Source organism: Agelaius phoeniceus, chromosome 8 (assembly GCF_051311805.1).
Source record: "Agelaius phoeniceus isolate bAgePho1 chromosome 8, bAgePho1.hap1, whole genome shotgun sequence".
NCBI lineage: Eukaryota > Metazoa > Chordata > Aves > Passeriformes > Icteridae > Agelaius > Agelaius phoeniceus.
Window position 1 is genome coordinate 27,509,275 of NC_135272.1, and position 19,092 is coordinate 27,528,366.

The 19,092-nt window shown below is 48.7% G+C and overlaps 1 protein-coding gene across 20 annotated transcripts in view; it reads left to right on the forward strand.

The window, feature by feature from the left end:
* PTPRF (protein tyrosine phosphatase receptor type F) overlaps nt 1–19,092 on the forward strand; it is a 374,973-nt gene that overhangs the window by 319,741 nt on the left and 36,140 nt on the right. For 10 of the 20 annotated variants that reach the window (XM_077182405.1, XM_077182404.1, XM_077182409.1 and 7 more), the window contains 7 exons: nt 1,431–1,457; nt 3,673–3,790; nt 6,012–6,590; nt 7,220–7,317; nt 12,528–12,781; nt 13,525–13,615; nt 16,533–16,745. In XM_077182405.1, coding sequence (XP_077038520.1) covers nt 1,431–1,457; nt 3,673–3,790; nt 6,012–6,590; nt 7,220–7,317; nt 12,528–12,781; nt 13,525–13,615; nt 16,533–16,745 — 1,380 coding nt within the window. The remainder of the gene's footprint in view (nt 1–1,430; nt 1,458–3,672; nt 3,791–6,011; nt 6,591–7,219; nt 7,318–12,527; nt 12,782–13,524; nt 13,616–16,532; nt 16,746–19,092) is intronic. The other 10 variants (XM_077182415.1, XM_077182418.1, XM_077182419.1 and 7 more) reach the window with 3 other exon arrangements.

Genomic DNA, 19,092 nt, shown 5'->3' on the forward strand with positions numbered 1-19,092 from the left:
AAAATAGCAAATATTTTGTAAGTATGCCATGTATTTTACAGCCGAGGTGAGTACTATGCCAGTGTGGATAGACTGTAGCCTTCGAAAGCCACCTCAAATAGCCTGAGTTCAAAAGGCAACTTGTATCTTTGATGCCATTTAGTGCTTGTGTTACACTTGCAGCTTCCCAAACACTTCAGCAGTGTTCGCTGAGCTTCCCAGGGTCCTGAGGAAATTGGTATCTGAGCAGTTTCACAGCTGGCAGGTCAGGCACAGAAGCAAGGTTTGCTAGGTCTCACACTGTGAATCAGGGGCAATAATACCTATCTTCACTTTCATCTCTATGCTTGAACCCACGGGCCGGTGCTTCCCCCAGGCAGATTTAGTAACGTGAGCTGTAACACATCACCTTGGCTGAGAGAGTTCTGTGTGATCTCTGCAAGCCTTCCTTTGGAGCACCAACCACAAAGAGCACTGCTGTGGGCACGCGTGCCAGCAGCCAGGCTCTACTGTCTCACCACCCCAACGCACCTTTGATGCCCTACAAGCCCAAATCCAGCCAAAAGAGTTCAGAGCCTGCATTGAGCCTGTATGGCCAGGAATCCATGTGAGCTTTTGGTGGGGATTAGTTTGTGTAGAAGCTTTCCCTGCAGGGCTGCTGTTGCCAAATGAGTGTTTGCCATTTGGTGTTGTGTAATTGGGAGTGAGAAGCTGTTTCCTCAGTACATGCACAAGTTTGAACCTCTCTCCAAGCCACACACCACTGTTGGAGAGGAGCAGCTTAGTGTGAAGCTTTGTGTGATATCTCAGCTTCTCTTGCACTGTTGATGACAGATGGCACTTTTTGGGTTTTCTGAAGTCCCCAGAGCATTTTGCAAATGATACAGGAAGAAGAAGCTCTAGAAATGCTGCATTGGTGCTTCCCTGCAGAGAGTGCCTCTGTTTTGTGTATTGACGTCTTTGGTTCTCAACAAGAGATGGTGACTGGAGGATCACTAGAACAGAAACTGGAGATTAAGCAACAGAACTGTTGTGAGTGACTTGTGAGGCAGCAGTCACCCTCAGAGCCTAGTTGGTACAACCTGTCCCTTCTTGCTTCTGCTCGTGGAAGAGGCAGAAAAATGCAAACAAAGCCAGAAGGGGAAAGTACTGCAAAGTACAAAAAGTAAGGGGGGACTCTCCACCCGAGTGAGAAGGAAGCTCTTTGTCTGTCTGTGTGAATGATCTCAGACTCATTGCTCAGGCTAGCAGCATGTCAAAAATTGCTCTATGCCATTTCTTCCCTTGGCACAGCCTGTGTCAAGTGACCCTCTGTGTATAAGTGTTGTAATTCCCCCAGCCCAGTTCTGCTAACCCTTGCTGTTGTCGTCATTGTCATCCCTTTCCTACACGTTGCCCCTTAAAATTCTGTGTCTCCATTTTTCTCTCCTCCTTCCTTTCTCCCTCGTCAGTGGAGAGCTGAGGACTCCGTCGACCATGTAAGTACCACTTGTGTGTATTCCAGGTTGGAAGAGAGGGGTTTGGTAAATCGATTTGTGAATTTTGTAGACACAGTACTGTCAAAACATTCCTTTCACTCCCTTAATGAGGCTGGAGAGTTACATTGTGAAACCTTCCACAAGCAGCAAATCCAGAGAAAATCGGCATTTAGATTGCTCCTAAATGCAGAAAAGTAATTGACATTTCCTATAATCTCTATTTCCAGCTTGTTGCAGTGTAGTTTTAGCCAGGTTCAAGTGATCAACTCAGGAGGCTCATCCTGCAGTAGTTGGCCCACCAAGTTATGTGGTAAAATTAGATACATAATCTTTAAACCACATTGATCGTAGTCATGAGAAATAACCTACACCCTCAACCATGACCTTTGGTTGAAACACAGATAGTAATAAGAAAACAATCACATTTAAACAGTTAAATTCAATTTTTCCCCACATAATCCTGAGATATAAATTTGGAGGAACAAACTAGAAAATGACCTTTTTAGAGTCAGCAATCCAATTACGTGCCCTACTGTGAGCTTCCCCAGCGCGATGCATTTCTCCTCCTGTTTTATAATGGAGCATTCTTGCTCGGAGTGGCTGTGTCATGACAGCACTGTGTTTGCATTATGCAATCAGACCTTCTTTCATCCATCCCTCGTCTCTCTCCCCTCCTCCCAGCTTGCTTGCTTCGCTCCCGGTGGCATGCTTCCGCGTGAGAACTTCTCTTTGCATGGGTTTGGGAGGAGTGAATTCTCCTGGGACGTTCAGAGTCTGCAGGTTTTGTGAGAGTGCTTCCCCGCGGGTCCACTGGCCCCGGTGGGACTGCGCGTCCACTCACCCGCACGCACCGTCTGCTGCAGGGGCGGAGTGGGGTCGGACTCTGGTTCACACGGTGATTTTGGCGGGGTTCTTGTTGGTGCTTGTTGATACTTCTCTGGGCTGGCTGGTTCTGCGACGGTAATGTGGTGATTTGGATGAGTAAGCCTGGGCAGGTAACCTGAACCAGCAGCACTGACTGGAAATCAGCAGGTTTAATAGCGTGGGTGTTTGTGTGAGTGAGTGATGGGAGAGTGGCTGCAACCACAGGCACCCCTGGTACCCCTCAAGCTGGCAAGGATCCCCTGGGCAGGGGTCAGCCCCCTGGAGCAGCTTCTGACAGTGCCCATGCTGCCTGTTCTCAGCAGCTCAAACTTAACCTGCTCCATCTCTGCTCGTCGCCTTGTCTGAAGGGGTAAATAACCAACATGGAGCCGCTGCTTCCATTCCAAAAGCTTCCCCAGCCCCTTCTCCAGCCTGCTCATCTCTTGCTCCCTGACCCAATGGGTTATTAGTGCTAATGGCCCAGACACTCCCACAGCACCACAGATGAATGCTGCTCAGGGGTACCTGCCCAAGCTGCTGGGAGCTGCTGAGCTCGCTGAGCTCACAGGCCTGGCCAGCCAGGCTTGGCACCAGTCACATTGCTGCTGGAGGCCAGGAGGGAGGAGCAGTGCTCCTCTCTTTGATCTCAAATTGAAGTGCAGAGCCATGCCCTTCTCCTGCCCAGAAGAAGCCAGAGCTTGCAAGGATGCACCCTGTGAGTCCGCCCCCCTCCCAGACCTCCCACGATGGAGGTTTTCCCTCCAGGTCTTGCCAGGGCCTTGCACTGACCTATCCCATCCCTGCAACCCAGTGCCTGGCAAGGAGGGTGAACACAATGCTTGGAGCTGCAGGTGCTCCCTGCCCGGGGCCCCCCACCCCTGCACTGCCTCCCTGTGCTCCCCATGGCTCTGCTGCAAGACACAACTTTAAAAACCCTGGAATTACCCCCCAAGAGATTCTCATAGCCAGGTGAACTGACTTTTGCTCTGGTTCACAGCTCCACAGTCCTCTTACTTAGCTTTCACACAGGCCCATATCTGGATCAGATCTCCCTCTTGGCAGAAGCCGTGGGAGAGCAGAGCTGCTGACATGGGTTGCTGGTGGGTCCCTGGAAAGGCCAAGTGTTAAAGGCAGGGGTTGAAATGAGGCACGTGAGTGTTGGAGTGGCAGCAGTTGTTTGCTGGCTCTGTGCAACATGTGTGTGAGCACGATGCATGAGTGTGAGCCAGAGAGTGTTGTCAGTGTGTTGCTGTTGGAGACACTGACCCTGGTGCCTTCCTTTGGCTCACTCCAGTAACAAGTATTTACTCTTCTCGTTTGCCTCCTCTCTGCCTCGTGAATGTGCTCCCAGGAGACAGTCATTGGAGGCCTGCTGCCAGAAACCACCTACTCCGTCACAGTTGCTGCCTACACCACCAAAGGAGATGGTGCCCGCAGCAAGCCCAAAGTCATCACCACCACAGGGGCAGGTGAGTGTGGGGAGCAGTGTCACAGCCTCATGAGGTGGTGGTAAAACCTCCCAAGAGGTGCGTGGGGAGCATGGCCAAGGCCAGGAGGAAGCAAGAGGGGTGGAGATGCTGCAGAGGTACAAACTCTTGTGATCTCTAGCCCATGCTTAACAGTCTTTGCCACTGGATCACCTGAGCAAACTGCAGCAAACAGATGGAGATACTCTACCAGGGCTGGTGAGAGAACATTGAAACTCATGGGTCTGAGCTCATCTGCATAGTCCAGAGACCTGGGAACAGGAAGCCTGAAAGTCCAGGCTCTCCCTCAGCTTTGGAGTCCTGGCCTGTCCTCACCTTGTTCCTTTAGGCAAGTGCCATTTCTTGCTTCCTGTGGTGACTGCAGTGCTGCCTGGAGGGGCCCCTGGCACAGCGGGCTCCTAAGAGGGGCTTCTCAGCTCCCCTCTGCCATTGATACTGCTTACATGGCTGAGCCTGGCTGCTCCTAGAGCCATGGTAAAACCTGGAATGCAACAAATCTGCCACAGAAGTGCTGCAGACACAACTTCTAGGTCCTGGTGATCCCAGCCAGTTCGGTTCTGCTGTCTCAGTAGGTCGTACCTGCGCCTGGAGCTGGAGCACCCAGGAGTCATCTGGCACTTCCCTCCAGGTGTGGTCAAGCTTGCCTTTGGCAGTGGTACCAACTAATTGACACTGTCTTGTCCACTCACTAGCCTGTCCTACAACCAATAATCCTGCTGCTTCCTCACATCAGCCACAGGAACAGCATTTACCAGTTGTTATGGGAATGCAGCTTGTGCAAACTGAGAGCCTTTGTTCCTGGTGCTTTTAAACAAGGAACAGCTTGCTATCTCCTCCGCGCTGCATATGGGGAGCTCCAGAGGTAGTTTCCACTGTCACAATCTCAAATGCTGTCTCCCTGGTGCCTTGCCATGATGTATTTTCTGTTCATCAAATTGCTACAGCTGTCCTATAAACAGGAAGAGCTTCCTAAACATCCCAGTGTTGTACTGTAAATCACAGTGGATCTTCCCATGTTATGATGCGCATTTTAAGGTTAATATTTGGAATCAGCTTTGAAAATACTGTGTCCCTTAATACTAGCTGCTGTTAGACGTTGTATTATGAGTGCAACGAGGATGGCACTGGCAATGGCAATGTAATTATATGTCTTAAATACCTATAAAAACGCTCTCAGGGCCTTTGTACGGGCTCGACTGCGGGCATGACCTCAAAGGGGAGCGTTGGTGTCGCCCTCTGATGGCAGAAAGCGGGCATCATTCTGGCAAATACGGTTTTCTCTTGTGCTCGACTGTGGGCTCACACATTTCAAAAAACTGCAAGGATATTTAACTAGGTTTGGCTGCAATCCCTTTTCTTTTTTTCTTTTTTTTTCTTTTTTTTTTCATATCTATGGCCCCATGCCTTTGATTCTGAGTATCTTTCCTATCAGTTGATTTGTTTACAAATCAGAGCTGATGTGAAGACACATCCTTTTTTTAACTGAAGGAGATCAAGGTATTAAACCATCAATTTAAAGCCATCAGTTCCTAACCAGTGACGGCGACACCCCTTGACTTGTGCAGCATAAGCAAAAATCCTGTGGAACGCTTGTGTTCACCTCTCCCATCGACACTGACATCACGAATCTGCTTCTCAACTAAACCAAAATATATTCTGATGGCAAACAGCCCACCCAGCTCTGCTCGCTGCCTCTGCAGATGGTAAAACTGCAAGGTTTCAGGATGAAATTTGTCTGCCTCCAGACAGACCAGGGCGCTGGAATCGGGCTTCGGGGTGTCTCTTGTGGTGCAGTGCCTCAGGGCCAGCATGGCCTGGTGCTGTGCACTAGCTGGAGTGTCTGAAGACCACTGATTGGGAGGACGGGATTCAGATCTTCTCTGAGATAAATATGATGCTTTGAGGTACCTTAATCGTTTCCTGTAAAAGGGGATGAATTTTGGGGCTGGATATGGCTGAATTTATATCCTGTTTAAATGGCAGCACGTGGGAAAATGGCAACCGAGAGCTGGCTGGCTCCAGCTTCCCTCGCCACTGGATTAGGGTCAGTCTGCCTCTATCCCTGTGAATTGTCTGTCATCCTCTTCACCCTGTTGTCTGAACTTTCCCACTTTCCTCGCTCCTCATGGACTGAGCAGCACGGAAGCGGTCCTTCCTTCCCTCCTCCCAGGCTATAGATGGTCATTGTGTGTTTATGTTGCAGTCCCGGGGAAGCCCACCATGATGATTAGCACGACAGCCATGAACACAGCCCTCATCCAGTGGCACCCACCCAAGGAGATGGTAGGGGAGCTGCTGGGTTACCGGCTGCAGTACAGACGTCTGGATGAGGAAAAAATGAACACGATAGACTTCGGGAAGAGAGACCATCACTACACAGTGACCAACCTGCACAAGGGGGCCACATACCTCTTCAAGTTGTCTGCCAAGAACAGAGCTGGCCCAGGAGAGGAGTTTGAGAAGGAGATCACCACTGCCGAAGATGTGCCGAGCGGCTTCCCGCAGAACCTGCGTGTGGTGGGTCTCACCACTTCCACCACAGAAGTTGCCTGGGACCCCCCGGTCTTGGCAGAAAGGAACGGCAAGATCGTCAACTACACAGTGGTATACAGGGACATAAATAGCCAGCAGGACCTGGCTAACATCACCAAGGACACGAGTATCACTTTGACAAATTTGAAACCTGATACCACTTACGACATCAAAGTGAGGGCCCGCACCAATAAGGGGGCTGGGCCACTCAGCCCCAGCATCCAGTCCCGGACCATGCCTGTAGAGCAAGGTAAGTGCCCCTCTAACAAACCCTAACAGGAAGCTCTGCCTCCAGGACAGGGACCTTTGCTTTGGTTCATGAGGCTTCGCTCCCCTCTGCTCTGACTGTTGTGATCAGGTACTGTGTGGCTCCCCAGTCTAAAACTAGTTCAGTGAGGGAAAGCTCAGCAAAGATTTTCTAAAGTTGCCATTTGGGGGGAGAGGGGCGTTGGTGGTACCTTAATTGCATCCACAGGCACACTTGGATGTTTTATTTGTACATGAAAGGCTCTTGCTTGAACTGGAGCAGGTGGCTGAGTAGGATCATCTGCAGATCCAATACCTGAATTCCACTGCTGTTTGATCATGACAAAGGGCCAAGGGAGTGTGAGTGGAGTGGGGATAGAGAAAGGCTGCAGCTCAGCCTACAACTTCCTTTCTGTGATGCTGAAAAGTGTAGTCAAAAAGCAGAACTCCTCTGGAGACTGTAGATTTGGTAAAAGGCTACTGCTCTCTTCTCCTCATTTCTTACTTCTCTGCTGTAGCTGAACTCTTTGACCTCTGCTGCTGAGTTAGACAAAGAGACTTGGAGTCGAGCTGCCGCCTGGCTCCCTCCTGACTTGGCTTTGCAGTGCTCAAATACCTTGTTTTTCATTCCAGTGTTTGCTAAGAACTTCCGTGTCAATGCCGTCATGAAAACATCTGTGTTGCTGAGCTGGGAAGTGCCTGACTCCTATAAATCTGCAGTGCCTTTTAAGGTAAGAGTGGGATTTGGAGGGCAGGAAGCTCCACCTGTAGCAGTGAGCAGGACAGTGGGTCACAGCGTCAGCTGGGTCCTGTCAGTCAGGCTCACCACTGTAGGTGGTCACACAAGCTTGTCCTGATGTGTGACATGGAGCTGAGGTCTGAAAAGTTATAAATTTGATTTAAAATCACAAGAAATTAGCAGGACAAAGTGGTCTGATAACCAGCCAGTGAATAAAACTAAGAGTAACCCCTTTTGCAACAAGTCCTCTTTCAAAGATCCACATCACCTTCATGAGTTACTTCAGAGCATCAGGGCAGATGCATAATCTCAGGGAGTGAAGGGAAGAAGCATCATCAAACTTCCTGAAGATCTTAAAGTGTGAGCAGCACAAAATGAGTCAGTACAGAGAGAAGTGTGCAGGAATGCTGCTCTGTTTTCATCAGTACAGTTCTGGATGTGATGTCATCCATCAGGCTGCAGACAACACTGATGACCCTGCCTTCCTGCTCTTGTCTGACCCCCAGTACTTGTCCCTTATGTGGGTAAAGACTGGAGTGTGTACATCTCAGTGCAGTTTCTCTCCTTTAAGAAACAAGGCCAACATGTCACATCATTGAAGATAACCTTCCCAGTCTCAGCACCAATCTGCTGCCTCTGCAAAGGTGCTGGGGTGGAAGCAGTGTGACTTCTCTTTCTTCTTGCATGTGCCCCCTGCCATGCTGTGCCCAAAGTGCAAATACAAGGCCTGCATGAGCTGTGGGGGATCCGTGGCCAGGGGAATGAGGGGAAATCTTGAACTGCATCCACATCAAAGTGTGTGAGTACCTCCCCTTCCTTGTTACTAACTCTCCTTGTTTAAACCCTGAAGCTGAATTACCTTGATCAATAGCAAGCAGTTGTTAACATACAGTTTAGCTGAAGCAGACAAGGCTTTTGTGAAGACCTTGTGGTATTCAAAGCTCTCCCAGATGTAGGGCGCATTAGGATCAGTGTTCAGATGTCTGGCTGCAAGGAACTTCACAGAGCCTCTTACTTGGCACTCTGCTGCAGAGCCAGTGTGCTTCATTTTGCCTTGTCTTGTGGCCCAAAGCCCACATTGCTGTCTGACAGTGCAGTGGAGAGGGACAGTGTGACCTTGGGAGCATTCCTACCACACAGGGATGGGGGAGTGGCTGGAGGCAGCCAGGAGCCAGGGATGTAGTGCTGATGCCCTGTCTGTCTCCTCTCCTGGCTGCATAGCTGTGATGGCTATCACAAGGTGACTCAGGGTCTGCTCCTGCTGTGGGTTAACCCTCGGCTGACATGGGAGATGGCATTAGCCACTTGTTAACTAAGAGCAGTCATGCAAACCAGAGTGTTAAAAGGATATTTCTCTAATAGTGCCTTCCTTTTATGAATATTCCCAGACTTGCAGACACACGTGAGTCAAGGCCAGGAGCTAAGAGGGTCAGCTCTTACCCATTGATTGTGCCAGTTGAAAGAAATCCTTAACCTTCAGGATTCTGTGTTTTTATAAACAAGGTTCACCTCTCTCCTCCAATTCAGGCACATGGGAGGCTGAGGCCAGAGCCTAATACTGTAACTAGCATAGCAGATAAATCTCCATGGGAACAATTAGTATTATCTACACTTGATAAACAGTCTCATGCTAAATCTATGTCCCAAAGGGTGTCATATTCTACTTTAACAGATTTAATTAAAGTAGATATTGTTCTGACAATGAATAGTGAGGCACAGGCAGGACTGGTGCTTTTTTTATTAGAGAATGAACTGAGACCTTAAGATTTTTCATTGCTGCCAAATCAATAATGAAGTTTTGAGATCTCTTTGGGGAATTTTCACAGCTTCTTCTGGTCCAAGAGATAAATTCTTGTAAAATGTTGCCCAGCAGTTGTGGTGGAGCAGAGGCACTATTCCTTTTTTTTATTCCACTGCGGAAGGCTGTTCTGGATCTTTCATGGGAAGTGCAAGACGGATACAACCTTCTCCTTGGGGAAAGTGCATTTTCCTGAGATACATTCTGCAACTTAAGCGTGGGACAGAGGATATATTGGTTAAAGGCAGCATTACAAGGTATTTTAGAAATGGGCAGAAGGAACAGTGCCTTTTGAAAATTATAATGATCTAGGTTTGGAAATAACCCCTGAGAATGCTGGGCAGTGCTTTCTCACAGTGTGTCCCATAGAATGTAGTAATTACTCCTGCCTGCAAATACTCCAGCCTTGTCTACTTTTCCATCGAGTTGTTATCTTTCCCAGTATTGCACACTATGTCTTTTCATCTTTTAGTTCAATACATTCTACACTGCCTTGAAATCAAATGTGAGAACTTCAGCAGTGACATTTGGACCCACCTAGCTTTGCAAATCTTCTCCTCTAGGTAGGAGCAGCAGAGATGACATTTTACAGCAATCTATGGGCTAGTCAGCACTGTTTGGCAGTTCAGAGCCCTTGGGCCAGATTTGCTGCTGACTCTGGTAGTTACCAGTGGGCCATGATGCAATCTCTAAATAGCATTCCTGCTTGAGCTTCCAGGCATCTTCCAGCTGCACATGGATGACTGTCTCTGAGCCCTTACATTAGTGTAAGGTTTATGTAGAGGCCTTAACTAATGGTGCATAACATTTGAGAAGACAATGTGTTGTGGCAGGTAAAGGGATGTGGAACTGCTGCAGCAGCTGTGAAAAGGAGGTATGGCAGAGAATGCTTCAGGAAAGCATTGCAAATGCCAATTTCACTGTCTTTGGATGCAAACTCCTGTGCATGGCAATAAAAATCATCATCCGGTGTTAGCACTGATTCAGAGGCTGTGTCTTTGCCAGTTACAGTGCAGAGCAGCAGGAAAACTCTGAACTGAAATGCTTACCATCTCTTCTGCCTCCTCTTGCTCTAGGAAAATGGCTCTGTCCCAGCACATGCTCATGTGCAGGCAGTTGGTGGGTGTCTTCCCTAGAGCACATTGAGAAGCAGTTGGTGATGCCTTTATTAGGGAAGAATTCATAATGAGAAATCTTATCCAAGAGGCAGCAGAACTCTGTGGGCTTATCATCCTTTCAGCATAGGTTTTAATGTTGGAAGTTTGGTTTTGTTCAAATCTGTGTGGGAGCACATGAAAGAGAGGTCTTGCTGCTCCCCAGAACATGCCCTGACTTACTGGCAGCTGGTGTATCTAGACCTGTACTAGACTAGACCTGAACTACATGTTCCAATGTCATTGGAAGGGGTGGTGCTGGTCCAGACAGCAAAGCTGCAAAGATGATTTGAAGTCTAGTAGTCCTGTTTATGGTGTATCTAATTCTGTGCCAGAGCATCTAGTTATCTGATTCCAGTGCTGCAAGAAGCATTTCTTCATTTTGATTTTTCACTCATTTTAGCACTCAGCTGATGCACATGTCTTCGGAGAAAGGGATTAAAACCTGGGAGAAAATACTATTAAGAGGAGTCACAACAGAAAACAATTCTCTCTGGCTGTTCTACTATGCCACCTTTGACAGCCTTGCTCACATGTGGAGCAGCAGCAGGACCTTTGTCCCTCCAAACCTGTTGCTTTAGTTACTTGGAGCTTACTTTCACAGTCCATTCCTGAAAACTGAAGCACGTCAACAAATGAGATTGATTGCATCTCTTCTCCATAGCTGGCTTTTCTCTGCTGCTGTGTTACCTGTTAGGAGTCTTTTCTCAACAGCAAAGCTGGAGGTCTTTTCCTATCCTGATCTCCATGCAAAGAGGATTGAAGCATGCTGTGGGTATTGCTGTTTGGATAACACAAAAGCTGAGCTGCAAATTCTAGGCCTAGCCAGGTCCTTGTGCTCCGCTGTCCTTCAAATCTCTTTCCAGGACCTCTCTTTTCCTTCCAGCTCCAACACTGAACATTAGAGCAGTGCTAATCAGCTGCCCTTGTCCTAGAATGCTGGCAGCTTTCTGTAGAGTTCAGCCACCTGCTGAAAAGGGGACTTGAAGGAAAGTTTGGTCTCCCCCTTGCTGCCGGCATCAGCCTGAACAGTGGGCTCAGCTGGTGAAAAATTATTTCAAATAATGAGTCTTCCACAGAGCTGTCTTCTCTTTCTTTCAAGGCCACTCTTGAAACAAGCACATTTTACCATGAGGTCTCTGCCTGTAACACCTAGTAATTGGCATGGTTTAACATGCTCCAGCTCTACCATTGCCAGTTTTTGGCATGCTGTGTCTCTACATCACTGTCAGAAATCCAGCACTCCCCTGCCATGCTGAACAGTCCCCTGGTACAAAGAAATGTGCTGGTTTTTCACAGCTGGGACACAACCTATGGCCTCTCTAGCTGTGTACACCCCATTGGTCTCTGGGAACTGTGTGAGGTCTTGCTTTGCAGAGGCAGCACCCAGGGTTTTGGGATAAGGAGTTGTTCCAGCAGGATCAGGATGGAGGTTCCCAGTGCAGATGGGCTTCTGGGTTCAGCTAATCCAGCAGTGCCCATGGCTGCTGTGCCTGGGGGGAGGTGGGGGTCCTGCATATCTGCAACAGAGCATTGAGAAATGTTGTTAGCTGAGGGGTCCATGGGGGAGGCTGTGCATGGGGGGCTGCCCCCTCGCTGCAGGCACGGCAGGGAAAAGCTGCTCCGACCTCCTGCCCACGGCTGTGGCGCCAGCATCTGTTGCCATGACGACAGGGTGTCACACCTGCAGAGCCGCCATCCTGGGTACCAATTTGTGAGCCCTGTGCCGGATTTGTCAGATCATTGGTGAGGCGTGTAACCCCCCCGGTCACCTTGCTGGGAGGGGGATGATCTGCCTTAAGCATCCAACCAGGCATCAGCTGGTAGACACGGGAGTGACACCAATTTAAAGCAGACAGGATTTTACACCACAAGCCTCATGAGACAGGAAACAAAGACCCATTCATTTCCACATGGGGGCAAGGCACAGCCATCTGGATTCCTCCCCCAAGTAGGTACTGAAAAGCAGTGCATGTGGCACCACCAGCCTCACTGCTGGCCTGGCCACCCAGGCTGAGATGACCCCTCTGTGCTCCATCACTGCGAGGCACGGGGAGCACAGCTCACCCACCCTCTGCTGGGGGTTGCTCTTCTTTAGCTAAAGATTTATGGCTGTTTACAAAGCATACAGTAGCCAAACCACCTGAGGGAGGGCCCAGAGCCAGACTGTCATCTCTAGTGCTGCTATTTTGAGTGTGAGTTTGCAGCAGCAGCTGTCAGCTGCATGAACATGTCCTTTTCCTGTTTCAGATTCTGTACAATAGCCAGAGTGTGGAGGTGGATGGCCACTCGATGAAGAAGCTCATAAGTGACCTCCAGCCAGACACAGACTATTCCTTTGTGCTAATGAACCGTGGGAGCAGTGCAGGGGGGCTCCAGCACCTCGTCTCAATCCGCACTGCTCCTGATGTCCTGCAAAGCAAACCCATCGCCACAAACAAGTACATACAGGAAGGAAAATTCACACTAACTCTTCCCAAAGTGCAGACCACTGTGCCAGTTCGGTAGGTGCCATTCCTGGGTGGAGAAGGCAGGGTGGGGGGCTAGGGGTGGGGAGAGAAAGTCAGGGCAGATCTCTGCCAATGTGTGGATTTTGTAACCTGGGAGTGAATTTCCAAGCAGGCTATGGTACAGAGGCAGGCATTTACCCACATTATGGATCACGGTCTTGGCTTTTTCTGAGCAAATATTGATGTGTAATAAAATTAAGACAATTCTCTGACAGTTTGCCCTCACCCTGGTGGGTATACTCCAGATGCTACCGGCAAAAATACAGTTGAGGATCAGGAGGGACTTTCTCTGACACTGTATAATATCCTTTAAATAAATAATGCCTAAAGCCTCAAGGAGATTAAAAAAGCGAGTTTGTGGAAGTCTTATTCGTTACTGTGGTATCCTTGAGCTGAAGCACAATTTCCCCAGGGTTCTTGCTACAATCCGATTATATAAATGTCCTTCTCACAGCTCCTACACCACCCTCTGGAACCCAGTCTGTAGATCTTCATTATCCTAATGAGTGGTAATGAGTATTCTCTTCTCTGGTGCAGCTGGAAGCCAGCCTTTTCCTTACTGAGCTCTTCTGCTGTTCAGAGGCCGGGGAAAGGAGTAGGTCATCCTTGAGTCATATGGCACACATTATTTGGTGACCTGCCAAATGGTCAGGGACACCACTGGGAGATCTGCCAATGGTCAGGGAGCCTAAGATGGCTCAGGGTGCAGTGTTTACACTTCCTTCCTTCCTTCCCAGGTGGTACTACATCGTGGTTGTGCCAGCAGACCAGAGCACCAGCACCCTGACTGCTCGGTGGCGGACGCCTGATGAGATGGAGCTGGACCAGGTAGGAGCCTGCAGCAGCTGCTGTGCTGGAAGTGGTTCCCAAACAGCCCAGCACACTTTGCCCAGGCCTCCTGGCAGCAGCATGGATGCAATAACACAAGATACAGGCTGCACATCAGAGATGAGGGCTGTGTGCCCCCTTAGCCTTTATTCATGAGGCTCTGTAGGAAGGAGGTTGGAGTCAAGCTAAGGAGGAGCCACCTCCCAGAATGTGCCCCCTTAGGAAACAACACCTGAGTGTCTCAGAGCTCTGCCCAGCACAGATCCTGTTACAGTTGTACAGTCCTTGCAGCCTGTTTTGGATGAAATGACCATGCTGATATTTAAAACAAGCTAGGAGAGAAAACTATTGGTTTCAGTTTATTAAGCTTTTTTTGTCAGGAGGCTTTTCCCTCTCTGGACAGGACCTAAGCCTGCAGTGTAGATAAAGAGTTCATTCATGTATCTAACAAAACCCACAAAGCTCCCTTCACACCTGCTTCTTAAAGGCTCTGAGCATTCACCAGCCATTACCCCAAGAGCAGCTTGTCCTGTGCCAGGAGTGCTCTGACACCCAAGGCATGTGCAGGTGTCAGGAGACTCCCACACAAGGGCTTTGTGGGCTCTTTCTTCCCCACACACACCACCCCCAAAATGTAAAGGAAAAATTCCAACAAATCACACACAGAAAGATCCATTAAGGTAACAAAGATGCAAGCTTGAAGCAGTCAGAAATGACAAACAGTCAGAAGCTGCAAGTCAGCCCTTGGCATTATTTACACGACCACACAGTTGTTCTTGTGAGGTTCCAGCTCCACAGTTGTATTTGTGGTTCTGTTCTGCAAATGAAGCACAGCTGTGTGATGGAGAACCATCACCCTGCAGAAGTTTTCCAGCATCACAGATGTCACAAGGAAAAGAGGACCAGCATGAGGAAGGTTACTTTGGTCTTCAGCTTTAGATGGTTGAAAGCTGTCGAAAAAAATAGTTTCTGTCTCTGTCTCACCCAGCCTCGGGCGAATTATTTAAGCCAAAATTTTCATTAGCAGCCAGTGTCTTGCATATGTGATGTTTTTGAGTGCTCAGTTTGAGATCCTGGAGCTCTCATTTGCAAAGCCTAAGCATCCCCAGCTGCAGAGAAAGTCAATAGGAGCTGGATACAGTCAGTGCTATAAAGAAAATACTAAGTTTTCTTGAAAAACAAAACAAGCTGATGTCTTTTCAATTTGACATTCAAATTTTGTGGACTTTTTTTTTTACATTAATGTTTCAGTGTTTCTGTTCTTCATCTGTAAAATTGGGATAATCACTTTTATCTTGACTCATATGGTTGTTTGGAAGATAAGATCATTAATGTTTGTGAAGTGCTTGTAATAGTATAGTGATCAGCGCCATAGAAAGGCCCATGAGGAAATTATTAATTTTGTCTTCAGAGCTGGATTTGAATAGTAAGCAATAAACAAGGCCTCAGGCTGCATAATGCAAAGAAGAAAACAAAATGTGGAATATCTGCTCTTTGATTAGGCACTGTCTGTCCTGTGTATTGAACAAAGCAGAGGACTTACAGAAAAGATAGTCTGTGACTGCAGTCAAGGGTGCAGCACAATGCATGTACATAAGACAGCTGAATTAATTTTGCACAGGCAGTATTAATTTTCTAATTTTTCAGGATCTGAACTTTGCAGGCCTAGCAGTTTTCTGATGCAGTCTTTTGCTGTGCATTACATGTATAAGTGGCAGAAGCCTCCAGCAACCTTAACCACAACTAGAGCCTTGTGGTTTTGTGTACATGCACATAGAGCTGCACGTTCTGCTCCAAAGGGCTCAGCTGTAATCTCAGCCAGATGCAAGAGATGGGTGTAGGAATAGGAAGCCAACTCCACACTCCAAAATCTATCTTTCTGCTTTTCCCCCTTGGGATTACAATGACATTTGTGAAACTAAGATTTCTCCAGCCTCTTTTTTTTTTTTTTCTGGTGCTACTATAATGACAAGGTATAGTTTCCTCAATTGCTTCTATGTGAGTACTGATAAGAGGACAAGGATGGACTGTCAAGGGGAAAGAGTAAGGGGTTTCTTACCCAGCTTCTCCTCCTCAGGGGGAGTAAGCCCAGCTCAGCAGTGTGACTTTGTGTGCACATCTGGTGTTCCCCATCTGCCCTGACAATGTTGCCTTGATAAATTTCTGTGTGAAATGTATTTCATCCCTCCTTCTTCATTTTGAATTAGAATTTCTCTTCCAAACTTGATGTTCATTTTTATTCATTGGAAAAAAAAGATCTTTAACCATTTGAGAGTCATTCTTAGCAGTGCAATTGGATTTTTGTGCATTATATCCTTTTTCATTAACTTGTGGCTATGAAATTTGCCATTTTTACTCTGAACATTCCATGAAATCTGTTACCATTCTGCATGGTTTAAACAAAGCTCTGCCAGCACCACAGCAGCAGGTGAGATACAGGGGCACTGGTAGAAGGAAAAGATACAGCAAATGTCACTTTTTCCCTGAGCATTGGCATCAGCTGTAATTCACATCCAGTGTCTGTAGAGAGTGTGAGCTGCTGTCCAGACCAATAATTAGGCCACAGAACATGGCTTGGTTTTCTCAGAGCCCATTGGGATACATGACTCAGGGGAACAGTCACAGCCAGGCTGTCTCAGCCCTAACATTTTCCATGTCAGCTTCCCAGGACTCAGGACACTTCCAAAGTTGAGATCCTTGTGGAGGTTCTTGCAGTGAGGTTCTGTGACAGATGCCCCAGCAATGCCTAAATGGATAATCCTTGCCTCTGGCTCCTTAATACCACCAGATACAAATCAAAGCCAGTTACCTTCTCCTCCCTTCCCTTCACCCCTGCCGAGTGCTGCAGCCAGGGAGGTGGCAGTGTGAGGTGGAGCCATGCTGTCAGCAGTAGTGATGGCACTTTGTTTGTCCCCAGCTGCTGGAGGCCATCAGCCAGGGGAGTCAGAGCAGGCGGCAGCGACGCCAGGCAGACAGACTGAAGCCCTACATTGCTGCTCAAGTGGATGTGCTGCCTGAGACCTTCACCCTGGGGGATGAGAAGAACTACAAAGGTTTCTACAACAAGCCTCTGTCCCAAGACCTGAGCTATCGCTGCTTCGTGCTGGCCTCGCTGGAGGATGGGGACACGGTAAGGACCCTCTGGGGGGACACAGCCTGTGCTGGCAGAGCTGAGCTGGGCTCAGTGCAGGCAGGGTGAGCAATTGCTGCAAGGCAGGATGACAGCATTTTCTGTGAAGGAAGGAGGGAGGCTGCATGGCTGGCCTGAAGGAGCGGAGGCAGCCGTGGGAATTGACTTGATAAATGGTGTTTTTGGAGGGAAATGGCACCGTGTGCTCCGCATAACAGATGAGTGTGGAGGACAGTGTCAACACACGCGTTCTGCACAAGCTCAGTTCTGGCTTGCAGGGCTGTGCTCAGGACCTTGGCACATGGTTGGGATGGGTTCTCATTCTGCTTTGGTTCAAGTGTCTGTAGAAAACAGTCCACAAAATCCTACCCTGCACAGACTGCTGAGATGCAGTGAACAGGATGTTCTCCCTGCAAGCCTGCCCTCACAGGCACTTCTCTGCCCAGAATTTCACTTTGAGATGACACCTGGAGAAGCAAACTTGTCTCCCATCACAGTGGATTATCAGCAGGGCAAAGGTGCACAGTTCCCTGCTGTGTGGGGATTCCTGCTCCTGCACGTCTCCCTGCTGGAAAGCAGCAGCACACAGGGCCTGGGCACGGGAGGGGCTGATGCAATAAGCAAGGAGCAGCTCTGCAAGAGCTGGACATCAATGTCCAGCTGTAAACACAGGGCAGGAGTGGTGGTGGCAGCAGTAGCAGCTGCCAGTGTGTAAATAATGGAAATAACAGAGATGTACCGAATCCTTTGGTTGGATTCCAAACTGTGGCTTCCTTCCTCAGCCTCATTTGCTTGTAATGCCTAATTAGGGCTGGTCAGGTTCTTCATTACTCATCCAGCTCACATGTTCTTGTGGCAAAATGTGCACACTGGTGAGGGAAGAAGAGTCACAGATTAACAACAAGGTAAGGCAGAGGCCTTGAGATGACTATCCTGACAATCCCTTGCAAGAAGAGGTGACCTTAACTAGTTGATCCCAACTATAATCATCATCTCCTAACTAGTTGATCCCAACTATAATCATCATCTCCTCACTAGCACAGACCTGCCACAGCCCTCTAGTAAGCCACCAGCCAGCGGCAGAGCTCCTACAAACCTCCTATATACCCTGCTCCCACAGACCACCTTTCTGCATCCCCTGCTGCACCACATTCCCTTTCATTTGGAGCATGAGGCACAGGCTGTGCCCTGTCTCCCCCACCCAGCTCCTCTGAAATTGCTTCCTCTCTAAGTGTCAGCAGGAGAGCATAACATTGCCCTCCTTCAAAAGCAGAGGGAATGTGATTGAAACACTGTCTCTGGGAGCAGGGGCACCTGCTCCTCTGAGTCTGCCTTTGGAAATGCCACTGAGATAACAGTCCTTCTGATCTCTTCTGCCTCTGACTTCCCTTGGAAGGCAATGCCTCCAGAGTGTGTCTGAAAAAAGTATGAATCTCCGCCCCTTACACAAAGCTTTGGAGATGGTCACACTTTGCTGCGCACTTGTGTGGGCTCCTTCCCTGCCCCACCAATGCACCTTGACCTTCCTGGGGAGTCTCAGGCAAAGCCTTTTTGCTCCCTCACAGAGCAGCCCCTTGCCCAAGGAAGGGGAGTCACAGGCCTTCTTGTCTGTGCCATGCTCAGAGCTGTAGCTGGCTCCCTGCCCTGTTGTTTGAGCTGGACACAGCAGTGTAGGAGCAGTCTGATGGGTTGCAGTGGTCCTGTGCAGACATCCTCTAAGAACATCATTAAACCAGGAGCTGGCAGCTATTTCAGTTATTGAAACAGGGTCTTGTAGGGCTGAAAGGTTTCACAAAGTGGCAACCACCCCCCACACTTCTTTCCAGAGAGTGGCACCTCTGCTGATAAGTCTGAGGAGAGCAGCTAGGATGCTGAACTAGTGCGTGCTGCCAGAAGGATGTCCCAGATAAGAGCGTTTTCTGTACTCCACACGTTTGAAACCAGCCTGGCTGGGATCAAGGGCACCTGTGAGAGTAGATCAAGATGTGCATTTGTGTGACAGCAGCAGGCTTGATTCTTCCCTTTCTTCTCCTCACATATGTGAAGACATGAAGTGCACATTTAAACTCCAGCCTTAAAGCAGGAGGTTTATAGATCCACAGGCACCTCTTCTGTGACCAAAACTTTCTATGGCAGGAGCAGAGCTTTCTAACTCCTTAATGCCTGGCAGCAGGTGCTGCTCAAAAGCCACAGACATGGAACTGATACAGCTCTGGCCCTCTCTAATAGGTAGAAAGGATTTGTTTTTGCAGCATTTAACCCTTCTGACCCAGCAGCTCTGCGCTGTGAGGATACAACACAGCACTGTAAGCCTTAGAAACAGCAGCAGAACAGCAGGTGTGGTGTC